Here is a 13,079-nt window from a genome sequence, read left to right as displayed (position 1 = left end):
CTGTGGGCTATTACCTGTCCTGGCCCGGCCAGCGCCTTGCCTTGCTGAGCGGTGCCGCTGATAGAGCCCTGCCTTTTCTGCCTTGTTCAGCCTTCCTCCCTCCCCCCCCCCCAACCCCGACAAGCCTGCCTGTCCCATGTCTGTCTGTTCAGGGTCCAGATCCTTGCTGGTGATGGAAACTACTCTGTGACAGGAGCCATGGGCTGCTGGGGTCCTTCCCCCAACACTCCCCTGTCCTAACAGGGACTGCCGGGTGCACCTGCTTCCCCCTGGAATGGGAGGGAATGGTGGGCCCTCTGCTTCCTGGCTGGGAGACCATGGTCTGGCCTTTCGAACCACACCTAGGCGTAGAACTGGCAATACAGACCGGCCCAGGCGATGGCAGACGCCAGATACAGGACCCCACAGCATAGCCCCTGAGCCTTGTGGGGGCTCAAGGAGGTAGCTGAACCCCTCCACTCTGTCTTTGTCATCGCCACTCAGAGCCTAACCCCTTCCCAGGGCAGGCAGACCCTGGCTGGGCATGACACATGACTCAGGGTGACCCGGGGTGCCCCGAGTGCCCTTACTGGTTCTCGCAGAGCCTAGGCTGGGGTTAGGAGGCCCTGCCCCTGCACACCCCTCCGTCTACAGATTCTGTCTCCGCGGTAGCTGTCCCAGCTGTGCTCCTCCCCGCCGTGTGCCTGCACAGGACCCCCGACCCTTCTACTCCAGGTCTTCTCCAATGAAGAGTGGGGCTGATAGTTTGGGAAGCGGGAGTAAGTTGAATTTCATAACCACCCACCACACGTTCTGAGGCGTGTCTGGCTCCCAGGGGACTCCCCAGAAGCCTTTGCTGCTCTGGGTTGTCAGCAACACTTAGAAGGACCCTCTGGCCCCCGTGGGGCAGGCGCTGGAGGGAGTCAGGAGTCACTGTCCTGGTGACAGCTCCAGCTAAGAGGCCGGAGAAGCAAAGACCATCACTCAGCCCAGTAGAGGGAGACTCAGCCTCCTGACATGAGGAGGATTTGTCCTCTGCCTCCGCACCCCCACGTTGCCCACCCCCCCCCGCCCCCCCGCTGCTGGCGGGGAATGCTGGGCACTTAGCACCACAATCAGGCAGAGCCCATTTGCCTGAATGCCGAGCTGAGGCCCTGGAAACCCCAGCCAGGAATACGATGGGCACATCAGTGTGGCCGAGGCCTCAGGTGCAGACTGGATGATGGTGGGGGGGCACCAAGGTCTCCCCAGCTGCCCAAGTCCCTGTTCAGCTCCCTCCCTGGCTGGGCTCTGAGCTGTGGGCAGGGCCAGCGTCCTCCGTGGAGCTGTCCTCCCGTAACCAGCTGACCTGAGTGCCAAGCAGAGAGGTAGAAGGTCCACAGAGGTCAGCACCCATGTACCCGCCACACCTTTGAATCCAGCTTCAGGTGGGGGACCCCACAGACACCTGCCCATGATGGCGCCCTCTAGTGTGGCTTGTCCGGGTCCCTACCAACCGCTGCCCTGTTGCCCAGGACCCCTCCAGTACCCAGCAGGCTGCCCTGGCCTCGTCAGCACCAGGAAGCATTCTGGTCACCCTCTTACCAAGGACGCATCTCTTGGGTGGGTTCAGCTCAGCACGATGGGGCGGACTCGTGCTTTTGAGTGTAGGCAGAGACTCGTGCAGCCTGTGGCTGGCTCACGGCATCCCTCTGAGCCGGAGCCGTCAGGCAGAACCTGGCGGGGGCTCGGCAAAGTCTCGTACACAAGTCACCTTCATTTCTCTGACCCTGGCCATGGGAGGCTGAGGCCATGCAGATGTTTGGGGTTTCAGGTGGATAAGACGGCACATCGGCCAGCAGCCTGCAGCGTGGGGGGCTTGGCCATCCCAGGAGGGTCCAGGTGTGGGGCCAGCTTCGAGCCTGTGCCCATGGCCCCGCTGGTAGAAGGTGACATTGGTATTACCAATCTGTGCCCCCTGAGTAGCGCCTGTGCCCCTGTGAGCACCGGGAGGGAAGGCCAGCCCGAGACAGGGCCCCAAATCCCAGGGCAGGTTTGCTCACAGAATAGAACCTTTCAAACGGAGCCAGAGACTTCAGAAATCAGAGACCGCACCCCCTTCCAGGGGGTCCTGGGGTGGTGGGACCCCTTCCAGGAGACAAAGCTCCCATCTTGTCAGGCTTGTGGGTGTGCAGGGGCACGGTGGTGCCCCTCTGGCCTAGGTCTCTGTCCACCTCTGCGAGGCCTCTCCCTGCTTCCTGGGGCCGTGGAGACCAAACGTGGCTCCCCCAGAGGAGCAGGGACCTGGTTTCCTCCGTGAGAACTCAGTGCAACGGCTGTTCCCTTCCTGTGCTTGTCCTGACCCAGAAAGGGAGTGGGGGTGGGCTCCAGGGGCAGGGTAGGGGCAGGGCAGGGGTAGCATCAGGGCAAGGCAGGCGCTGCCCAGCCCAGGCTTGGAGGCGGGTGGTCCTTCTGCCCTGCTGCTGCCTGACCTGGGGCGCTAAGGGCACGTCATGGGGAGGCCAGGAGTAGGGATCCACGAGGAGTGGGACTCCCTGGTTTGTGTGTGTCACCTGGTGGGGAGGCAGGCCAGGCCAAGGGGGCTCAACTTGAGGGAGCAGGTGCGTCTTGGCTGCTGAGGACTTAATGTCCAGGTACTTCACAGGCCACCCCTCACCCGCCACCATCTCTGCTTCTGTGTTTGGGGACATTCAGACTTTGCTGTCTCCGCTGGTTGCACGAATTCATGAATTAGCAATCTCCTCTGTTCCGGGCTCCCGTCATGCGGAGGAGAATGCCTTGTCCCCACCCCAGAGGTGAGGGCGGGAGACATGTGAGCCCCCAGGGGTGATGTAGTGGAGGACACAGAGCCACAGGCGCCCCTGACAGAGCCCCCCAGGGCTCAGAGCTCCCTGGGGGAGGTGGGGAGCTCAGCAGAGAAGCGGAGATCCGCAGTGGGGAATGCCATGGGCCAGCTGGGGGTCAGGGTGGCGAGGGGCCCGGAGTGACTGGGGCAGAGAGTGGGAAGTGTGAGGAAGGGTGTACGTTCAGAACTGCTCCTGTCACTCGGGGACTCCCGGCACTTTCTCTCCCCTCCCCCACCCTCTTCTTGTCGGAGCCAGAAGCGGCCTGGGGCTTGCAAATGGGCAGAAAGCCCGCTCCAGGGGCCTGGGTCACCGCAGAGAGTGTGCGAGCAGCTGCACAAAGCTGGCGCCTGGTGGATTTCCCTTCTCGGGTCCACAAAAGCCCTGGCTCACGCTGGTGCCCCAGCCGGTGTCACTGCGGCCAGTGGGATGGGACATCCTGGTGACCGTCCTTCCCCAGATCCCTTCTCAGGGCCTCATGGCATGGCTGTGGCGTGTAGGGTGCTGTTACTGGAACCGCAGAGGCAGGGCAGAGCCCAGAGCCCATGCTGGGGCCCCACTGCTCAGGGTGGTGGGTGCTGAGGATTCCTGCGTGTCTTTCTGGCTCTAAGCGGTGGGGGATGGTGCCGATAGTACAGGGGGTGCCATACAGTCTGAGCTTTTACCCTGAAGAGACAGCAGTCAGTGGATGATAAGATCTTGGGACCTTTGGGGCTGGATGTGGCACCCTCTCCACCAGACCACCAAGCACTTTCCTTCCACCCATGCTGAGTAAGCCAGGAACCTGGGGACACCCCAGTTTTAGTAGGTCCAGGTCTGGCAGGGCCCTGGTCACCCAGGATAGCTGGAAAGTGGCTCAGTTCACTCATCCACGTCACCCCACAGCCAGCCACCAATTTTCTGATATTGAGAATTCAGTGATTTAGCTCTCATACCAAAACAACGTGGTTGGAATTCCATCTGGCTGTTCTTGGACGGATCACAAGGAAAATGTTGACAGCTTGGGGTAGGGAACTTCAGTCCATCCCCGCTGTGCAGGCAGGGTGGAGCAGCCCCAGTCTGGCCCCTGTGCCTCCTTTCCCAAGAGGGGATGGCACTCCCAACCCTGAGCCACTGCGGGGCTCTGGCTCCTGCTGCCGTGGGACGCAGTGCCTAAAACAGGACATCGTGGGGAGAAGACGCCTTCCTTGGCAGGAGAGGTCATCACTGCATGGAGCAGGGAGCCTCCAGGGAGCCCTGGGCTGGCGTCAAGGAGCCAGGATGTGAGGTCAGCTCTGTATCTCTGTGTCTCGGCCACTATTTACGGAACCTCCTTTTTCCCTTCTATGAAATGGAGCTTTGTGAGGCTCAGATCAACCTGGAATGAGAAGGTGCTTTAGCTTTCGTGGGGATCGCACATCACTCCTGGTGCCCGGCGCCATGGGTGCGCTCTGGTCTAGAGGGACTGACTCCTTCCAGTTCTTTGACAGGGCCTTTCCAGGCATGGGTGGATGGGTTAGGGAACTGATCATCTGCAAGGTGGCTCAAGACACAGAGCTCCCCAGATTGGAGCAGTGTTTGCTTTGACTTCTCTGCCCAGTGACACCCTCTGGTACCAGCTGGAAGCAGCTAGCTCACACAGGCAACTTGTGACCACTTTCCAGTGGAAGCGGGAAGTGGGAATGGTGCTAATGTTCACTTAAGTAAACCTGCGAAGAGTAGTTCCTGTTGACTCATTCTCCGGTCACTGCGGCTCACCCCCTCTTACAAGATGGGGAACTAGGCTTCAAGAGGTTAACTTACTTGTCTAACATCTGTAGTAAGTGGTCAGCTGGGCATCTTGTGGGGTCCTTGTGAAATTTGGGTGGATGAGTGAATATGATGTTTGGATAAGTGGTAAGATGGATAGGTGGGTGGATGGACAGATGGATGGATAAGTGGATAGTTGGGCGGGTGGATGGATGGAAGGAGGGATGGTGGATGAATGGGTAGATGTGTGATGGATGGATGGATGGATGGATGGATAGGTGAATGTATGGATGTGGGCAGATGGATGGATAAGTGGATGGATGGGTAGATGCATGGGTGGATGGATAGATGGATGGACGGATAGATGCATGGGTGGATGGATAGATGGATGGACGGATAGATGCATGGGTGGATGGATAGATGGATGGATGGTTGGGTGGAGGGATGAGTGGAGGATGGATAGATGGATAAGTGGGTTGGTGTTTGGATGGATGGATGGATGGATGGTTGGATGGACGGGTAGTGGATAGATTGGTGGATGGGTGAGTGGATGGGGTGGGTGGGTGGACGGAGGGGTAGATGGATAGATACCATTACCCCCAACACAGAGTCAAGCTAAAAATAGAAAACAGACATGAAATGATATATTACAGTTTTAGGAAGACATACAAGCTTACTAGCATAGAGATAAGATGACGAGCGTATAACCCTGTTCTGTGACAATGACCGAGCACATGTGGTGTGTGGCGTGTGTGCGCCTGCGAGCACATGTGGGGGGAGGTCCTTTGCCAGGTGTTTTAACTGCTGTCTCTTTTCTTACCTCATTCCTCTCCTTCCTCTCATAGTAACTTTGGGGGAAAGAAGCTGCGGTCTAACCCAACTTTACCGGTTTAAATATCAACAGCACATCCTTCCTCCTCTCCCTCTCTCCATCCATCCAACTATCCATCCATCCATCCATGCATCTACCCCATCTTCACCCACCCGCGCTTCTCTGCATCCAGCAGTCCATCTTTGCACCCACCTCCCCAGCCATCCGTTCCTTCCCGTGTGCAACAGGGAGTGAAGGAGCACCTGGTTTGTGCCAAGCACCATTAGGCACTTGGGATAAAGTCGTGAACAACACAGCCTTCGAGGAGCTTGTATTCAAGTCGGGGTGGGGGTGAAAGCCAAGGAAGTAAAAAGGATCTATGAATCATACTATACATTCCCTTCATTCACAACGCCCTCTTCTCCAGGAGCCCAAAGCGTGGCTCAGATAATGCTCTGTCCCCGAGACCAGGGCAATGACCTACCACCGTCCCTCAAGCTGCGGGCATCACAGTGAACATCTGGATTTTCTTGTCCACAGAACTGTAGCCGGCTGGGCAAGGAGAGGTTAAGCAAGGAGGTGATGTGGGGCCACTGGGCAAGGCCACCTGAACCCCCTGGATTCTGTGACCTCCATCTGTGGCTTGAACTTGGTTAATGAAGCCTCTGGGGGAGGAATGGCATCCCTGGGGACAGAGGACCTCTCTCTCTGAGCCCTGGGAGGCTCCCAGAAAAGCTCACGTGACCAGCCCAGGTGCTGCCCACCCTCTGCCCCGTGTGGGTTTGGGTGGGCTCTGACCACTGAGGTCAGGCAGACAGACCTAGCCGTCAGTCCTCCTCCGTGCTAGTGTAGTTGAGGGTAACACTGAGCGTGTCATAGCCTCCGGCTTCGCGTGTGTGGACACGGGCTCCCCTGGCTAGCTCCCCCAGTCGTGACGGCGAGTGAGAAAGTCGGGAGGACACAACACACCCACGGTCATACCCTGTGAGCTTCTCCAAGCAAACCGTGTATCAGTGGTGCAGGGATGTCGTGACAGAAACCGCGTGGCCCGTTTCTCTGTGAACCTGCCTCTCGTGCCTGCATAGCCCCTCGCGTCTCACTCTCAGGCCTGGACGTGGGCTTGGGAACATTTGCTCTTTGTGAATAAACCTAAAGCAAGAAGACGGGCCCCGCGTCTGGTGAGAAGTCCGCGGGGCGGCTGGGGCGGCGGCTCCTGTGATCATGAGAGCTCCTCAGGGACAGTGGTGTTCCCTCACCAGGAGGGGCTGGCGTGCATGCTGGTGCTGGTGAAATGTCAGAGACCCAGGGTCTGCCCCGATTTCTGAATCGCTAGGGTCTTTGATTTTTGTTTTTTTGAAGATTATTTGAGAGCGAGAGGGAGAGAGAGAGGGTACACGTGGGTGTGTGCGCGTGGGGGGTGAAGGGAGCAGGGCAGAGGGAGGGAATCCTCCATCAGACTCCCTGCTGAGCGTGGAGCCAACGCGGGGCTCTATCTCCTGACCCTGAGATCATGACCTGAGCCACATCAAGACTGCAACGCTTAACTGATTGAGCCACCCAGGTGCCCGCTGATTTTTATTTTTCCAAGAATGGTGTTAGAGTACACTTAACATACACTTTATCACCTTAACCCTGTTTGAGTGCACAGTCCTGTGCCATCAAGCACGTTCACACGGTTGTGCAGCCGTCCCCACCATCCGTCTCCAGAACTTTCCATCTTCTCAAACAGAGACTCTGTCCCCCTGAGACACAAACCCCCATCCCTCCCCTGGCCCTGGCACCCATCGTCCACTCTCCGTCCCCCTGAGACACCAGCCCCCACCCCTCCCCCGGCCCCGGCGCCCGCCGTCCTACTTAGGACGTGGCAAGTCCACACACGTGGTCTCAGTGGAATCACACCAGGAACGCCTGCCTTTTCTGACTGACTCTTTCACTGAGTGTAGTGTCCTCAGGGTCCATCCACATTCAGCAGGTGTCAGAATGTCCTTCCTTTGTCAGGCTGGACAGTAGTCCAGTGTGTGGATGGACCACACAGTGTTTATCGGTTCGTGCTTGGATGGGTGCTGGGCTCATTCCCAGCTCCGGGCTGTGGAGAGCACTGCCGCTGTGGACAGGTGTGAAAACACGGGTAAGCTCCCGGAAGTGCAGTTGCTGGAATTACCCGAGTCTCTTAGCCGTGGACGCGGCCCCCGGGCACTTTCACGTCCTTGCTCCATCTAGAATCAGGAGCTCCCGTGGCACGGCTCTCACTGCAGCTTCCGTCGTGAACGGCTCGGCCACGGGCCTGGTGTGTGACGTGCCCTGTCTCAGGCCATGACCCTGTCGCTCTCTCTCTGCCCTTCCCTCTCAGGCCGGCTTTCCCGCCTGGCGCCAAGGACATGCTGTCTGCCTTCGAGTACCCGGAGCCCAAGCGGAAGCTCTACAGTGCAGTGCCCGGGAGGCTCTTCGTCGTCGTCAAGCCATACCACCCCCAGGTCGACGGCGAGATCCCCCTTCACCGTGGCGACAGGGTCAAAGGTCAGTGTCCACTCTGCTTTCGGGGCAGGGTCAGGCCGGGCCCTCTGTGCCTCAGCGGACCCCCTGTTGGGGTGTTGGCGTTGGAGGCATTGCTTCCCGGGCTCCTGCAGGACGCACAGAGCCGGGAGGGCAGAACAGGGAGCTGACTGGGCTCGCGGTCGTTCCGTGTCTGTTAGGGGAGCGGCACCGCCCGTCGGGAATGAGACTCCATTGCAGAAAGTGCAGGGGAGAGGGGCAGAGCTCCTTTCCGCCTGGGAAACCCCTGAGGGCCCCGGGAAGACGTGGCATGGAGACGGGGCCTAGCACAGGTCGGATTTGAACATGTCTTCCCAGGAGTCGGGGACAGGTGTCTAGCGGGGATGGTCCAGCACAGCCTGGAGACCTCCAGAGTTCCTGGGAAGGAAGTCCACCAGGTTGGAGGGAAGGATTCCCAAAGCAAAATCCTGGGAAACGTGGTCGAAAAGCATGGAAGGGATCCATGAATGCCAGGCCAAGGAGTTAGGCTTTGTTCCCAGGGTACTGGGGAGCCAGCGATGGTTTCTGAGCAGGGAGATCAGGTATGTGAGGCTGTCCAGGGAGATGGGTGGAAATAGGACATGTGCAGGAGGTCGTACGTGGTGTTGAGGCTGTTTGGAGGAAGTAGAAAAGCAGCAGGTATGGGCCTCAGGCCACATGGGGGCAGCTGAAGTCTCCCGGTACAGCAAGAAAGGGCACGCCACACGTGCCCACACGTGCGTGGGGCCTATCACCGGAAGACAGCCTTTCAGCAGACGCGTGGCGGGCAATAAACCATATGCCCCTTAGAGGTCAGCAGGCCAGGGCCAGATCCTGCCCACCCCGCCTTGTCCCCACCGGGCCTGAGCTGGCACGTAACCCAGTGCCCTCCTCTGTGCCCTGCACGGATCCGGCTGACCTCAGCTGGGATTTGCAAGTTTCTGATGACAGGTGGAGCCCTGTTCTCCCGCGGCTCCTCCTGGTCTCCCAGCTGCACGCAAATTGGCCATCTGGTAGCAGGCGCAAGTCCCAGGAGCTCTGTTTGTGTTCTTTCCGGCATTTTTCTTCACCTTTGATCACTTCTATTGATCTGTTTCCAATACCCTTTCCTCTGAAATGTTCCCTTCACTGTTGAGTCCATCTTGCGCATTTCTAAATTTCAGAAGTCACACGTTCATAAGTCTCCCTGTCCCTGTTGGGGCTTCTCGCTCGCTGGAAGCTCATGCTGTGCTAGGTCACTGGCGTGGTGCGGTCAGCGCACCGAGGTCCCCGTCTGTGGTCCGCGGTCAGGGTCACCTTGGGCTGGGCTTGCGCAGTTTCCTCCCCTCTCGTGAGAACGGGCTCCCTCCCGTGGGGTCTTCGTGTGTCTGGTGATCTTCCGTTGCGTCATGGACGTTAGGCGGGTTAAGCTGTGGGCGTTTCCTCTGTTTGGGGGCGTTGCCTGGGTGACCGCTCCATGTGGCGAGGCTGTCTGCCGGCCCCTCTCGGGCTCCTTCCCGTGTGGGGACACCCCCAGTCTCCAGGGTGCGTGCTTTCTCCTGGCCTCATCTTTCTGGTCCTTCAGGCAGCTCAGACTGAGGGTTTTCCCCGCGGGCCCCCCCACCCCCGGCAGCCCTGTCTTGTGGACGGGGTGCAGGCTCCCGGCCATGGAGAGGGGCTCACTGGTTCAGCTCCCCTCCCGTGGGCCTCCAGGTGTCCCATCAGGCCTGGCTGCCTCTCCACACATTCCGGCACCTTTCCCACCTGGCATGGGGTACAGCTGCCTTCTGGGGTGTCCGGTGGGCCCATGTCCATCATATCTATAAGTTCAAGTCTCTGCACTGTCCCTGTCGACTTCACTGCAATATTCTTGTCACCTTTCACATTATAAGCGTTCAGATTATAAATGTAGAAATTCACACCACCTGCAATTTTAAATTTTAGTCCCGGAATGCATGATAGACTTTCCTCCCCTGCACGTGGGTAGTTTCTGGTCGTCCCCACAACAAGGACGCTGCCTCTGCAGACGGGGTGGCTGGCGGCTCTGCCACAGCACTCACACGGGGCCCCAGACAGAAGGCCACAGAAATGTTTTTGCCAAGGCCATGTGTCTTTCTGGCGCGACCCCTGTGCCGCGGCTGCAGAGGGTGTCCTGGAGGGGCCCCAGGGACACCCAGTCCTGGCAGAGCTGGCGGGCCAGGCCTCGAGGCCCTTCCCCGCCTCCTCCCAGCCCCCCGAGAGACCTGCCCCCAGGAGCAGCCCCTATTCGGAGAAAGCTGGGAAGGGCAGGGCCCCAGACCCGCTGCATCGGGAGCTCTCTCCTGATGACTGCTAGGCAGTGATGCAGGTCGACTCAGGTCGGCCCCTGAGCCCAGGAGGCCAGCGGCTCGTGTGAAGACAAAGCACCACCCCTGTGGCCTGCTCTCGGAACCGTGTGCGCCCCACCCTCCACCATGGCCCCAGCACACCACCCGCTCTCCCTGCCCGGCCCACTCTGAAATCGACTAAGCCGGGCCCACAGCCCCGGACTCTCGTTCCACGCGGGCCCACCACGCCCTGCACCCCCAGGCCCACGTGGGGCTTCGGCCGGGCTGGCAGGTGCCTGCAGAGCCCGCCCAGTGACCCTGGCTGCCGGTTCGTATCTGGGGGCCCCATACATCAGAGACGACGACAGAGGAGCAGATGAAGGTGGAGACTCGTCAGTGAGCACCTGCTGTTTACTACTCATGCTACCGGATGTGTTACATAGGTTTTGTGTGAACCTCACGGTGACTGTGGGCCAAGCACTGGTGTGCTCAGGGGGTCGCCACAGAGTCCCTCAGTCTAGGCAGCTTGAACAACAGGACTCACTGTCCCCGGTCCCGGAGGCCGACGCCAAGGTCCAGGCGCACAGGGCAGGGTTCTCCCGAGGCCTCTCTCCTCGTGTGTGGACGGCTGTGCTCTCCCTGGGTCCTCACAGGGTCGTCCCTCCGTGCGTGTCTGTGTCCTGATCCCCTCTTCCTGTAAGGACCCCGGTCACATGGGATTGGGGCCACCCCGGTGACCTCATGTTACCTTGATCGCCTCTTTAAAGACCCCAGCTCCAAGTAGAGCCTCATTCTGAGGTGCTCGGGGTCAGGGCTCCAACATAGGAATTTGGGGGCAAGATTCAGCCCAAACACCTGTCTTTTGCAGACACAGTAACTCCAGTGAAGACCTCCCAGTCTCCCACAGCAGGTGACCAGGGGGCTGGGGCTCCAGATCTAGGTGGTCTGGACTCCGAGCCCATGCTGCCCTCCCCCCTCGCGTTGTCTGTCCCGACTGCTTGCTGCCAGCTTTACCTGGCTGTGTCCGTGTTTGTGGTCTGGACATGTCTTGGAGAGATAATAGGCAGGTTTACTCTCTCCCCACTGTGTTCCTGCTTGGACAGCTGGCGGTCAGCCCGCGTGCTCTGTTCTGGAAGAAGGAGGTCATTCATTCCCCAGCTCCCTCCACCTGGGTATTGGGTGCCCCCAAAGCAGTGCTGGAGCCAGGTAAGGGGGCAGGAGCTCGGGCCCAGGGGTGACGCGAGGGTGCCCCACGTCCTGGCTCCGTCCCTGGGAAGTGGGGCATAACCTCCTAGGCTGGCCAGATGGCTCCCGTGTCCGGAAGGAGTTTCTGTGGAGGGGGGGCAGCAGTGAGCCGTTGGCAGCCTTTCTCACAGCAGCTGAGGGGTGGTGCCTCTCCTGGGGAAGGCGTCCGCTATGCTGGCGCCATGGGAAAGGGACAGGTGAGAGAGGGCCCGGTCCCACAGCCCCTCGCTGCCGGCACTCAGGACTCCCAAGCGTGGGGTCCTTCAAGGCTGTCCTCAGTGCTCCCCACTTCGGCCAACTCGTCCTGTGGGAGCTGCTGCCTGAGGAGCGTTGGGTGGCCTGCAGATCAGACATGCACAAGGAGGAATCCAGAAGCTGGGAAGGTTGTCTCCACATTGGTACTCAGAGGCACAGCCACATTGCTGGAGTGCGCCTGCGTGCGTGCGTCTGTGCGTGCGTGCATGGGGTGAGCACACGCATCCCTGTACTGCATCCCAGTGGACAGGTTGGGGTCTCTGCCCGGGTCTCCATCGAGGGGCTAGCGTTTCTGCCCACCACGTGGGTGCATCAGGGTCGCGGTCTCTGATTTGGGCTATGCATGGCACAGGCGGCCCCTTCCTTCCAGCCATGCCTGGCCCTGTGAAGACAAGCCCACCACGGTCTCCGTGGGGCTGAGCACGCACTCGCCACTGAGGCTGGTCCCATGCCGCAGAGTGATGAGAGCTGAGACTAGGTGTGCAGGTGGCTAGGGCTGAGGCCCCCGTGGGCAGGAGAAGCCTGAGGCCCGGGTGCCAGCGGCCTGTGCATCGCGCCTGCACGGAGTCCCTCTCTCAGCTTGTTGGAGGCCCAAGGAGGGTATTCTGGGGTGGGGGTTGAAGGCTCCCAGAGGTCCCGCCAGACTCCCCTAGCAAGTCTGCAGAGACAGGTTTCTAGTGGGAGTCAGCACAGGCAGACGGACCGACTACTCCTGGAGCGAAAGACAGCTGCCAGCTGAGTCCTGGGCTGTGTTCTCCTTCCCAGTCTGTGTCCCCTTGGACATGGACAGGAAACAGAAGTGCAGGAAGAGTGGGGGGCTTCAGGTCAGGGCAGTGAGGGGCCATGGGGGTGGGCAGTGAAGGGCAGAATCACAGGAGACCCCACATCTGAGGCCAGGAAAAGGAGGAGGAGCCCCACAGCCCAGGGGCAGAGGGAAGGTGGCTCAAGGTGTGGACCTGAGCTGCAGAGAGGCGCGGGCTGGACAGGAGCCCTGTGGGCCATGGTACAAGGGCATCCTCCCCTCTCTGCATATGTCCACGGGCATCATCCCAGGCTGGGACCCACCCCTGGCTACAGGAGAGCAGGCTGGGCAGGGAGCTGGGCCCTGTCCCCCACAGAGAACAGAAATGACAAACATCAGTTCCCAGACTTGCACCCCAAAGGACAGATGTAAAGGACTTCTCTTCTGAAGACGGCCAGGGGGGCCATGCAGGCCACTCACAGTTGCCTTGAAGCCCATGATCCCGGCCCAGGGCCTCCTTCCTTCCCGGCCACACTGTGCGGCCCCTGGAGTCCTGGCTGCCTGGCTGGCTGGTGGCTCTCGGAGACGGGCAGCCGGGGGTGAGCCAAGGGAATTGTCTCCCCTGGACCTCAGAGGGTCCACAGCAGAGGCAGGAGGCCTGGCTGCCTGGCTGGCAGGGC

The 13,079-nt window shown here is 59.9% G+C and overlaps 1 protein-coding gene across 7 annotated transcripts in view; it reads left to right on the top strand.

The window, feature by feature from the left end:
* The window catches only part of SHANK2 (SH3 and multiple ankyrin repeat domains 2), a 503,557-nt gene that overhangs the window by 230,435 nt on the left and 260,043 nt on the right, over positions 1–13,079 (top strand). For all 7 annotated transcript variants that reach the window (XM_087855105.1, XM_045775905.2, XM_087855101.1 and 4 more), the window contains one exon: positions 7,712–7,878. In XM_087855105.1, coding sequence (XP_087711231.1) covers positions 7,712–7,878 — 167 coding nt within the window. The remainder of the gene's footprint in view (positions 1–7,711; positions 7,879–13,079) is intronic.

The sequence above is a fragment of the Ursus americanus genome, chromosome 24, assembly GCF_024610735.1.
Source record: "Ursus americanus isolate L20-20 chromosome 24, mUrsAme1.1.p, whole genome shotgun sequence".
Taxonomy (NCBI): Eukaryota; Metazoa; Chordata; class Mammalia; order Carnivora; family Ursidae; genus Ursus; species Ursus americanus.
The sequence above is the reverse complement of the archived record's forward strand: the minus strand, read 5'-3'. Positions and strand labels throughout refer to the sequence as shown.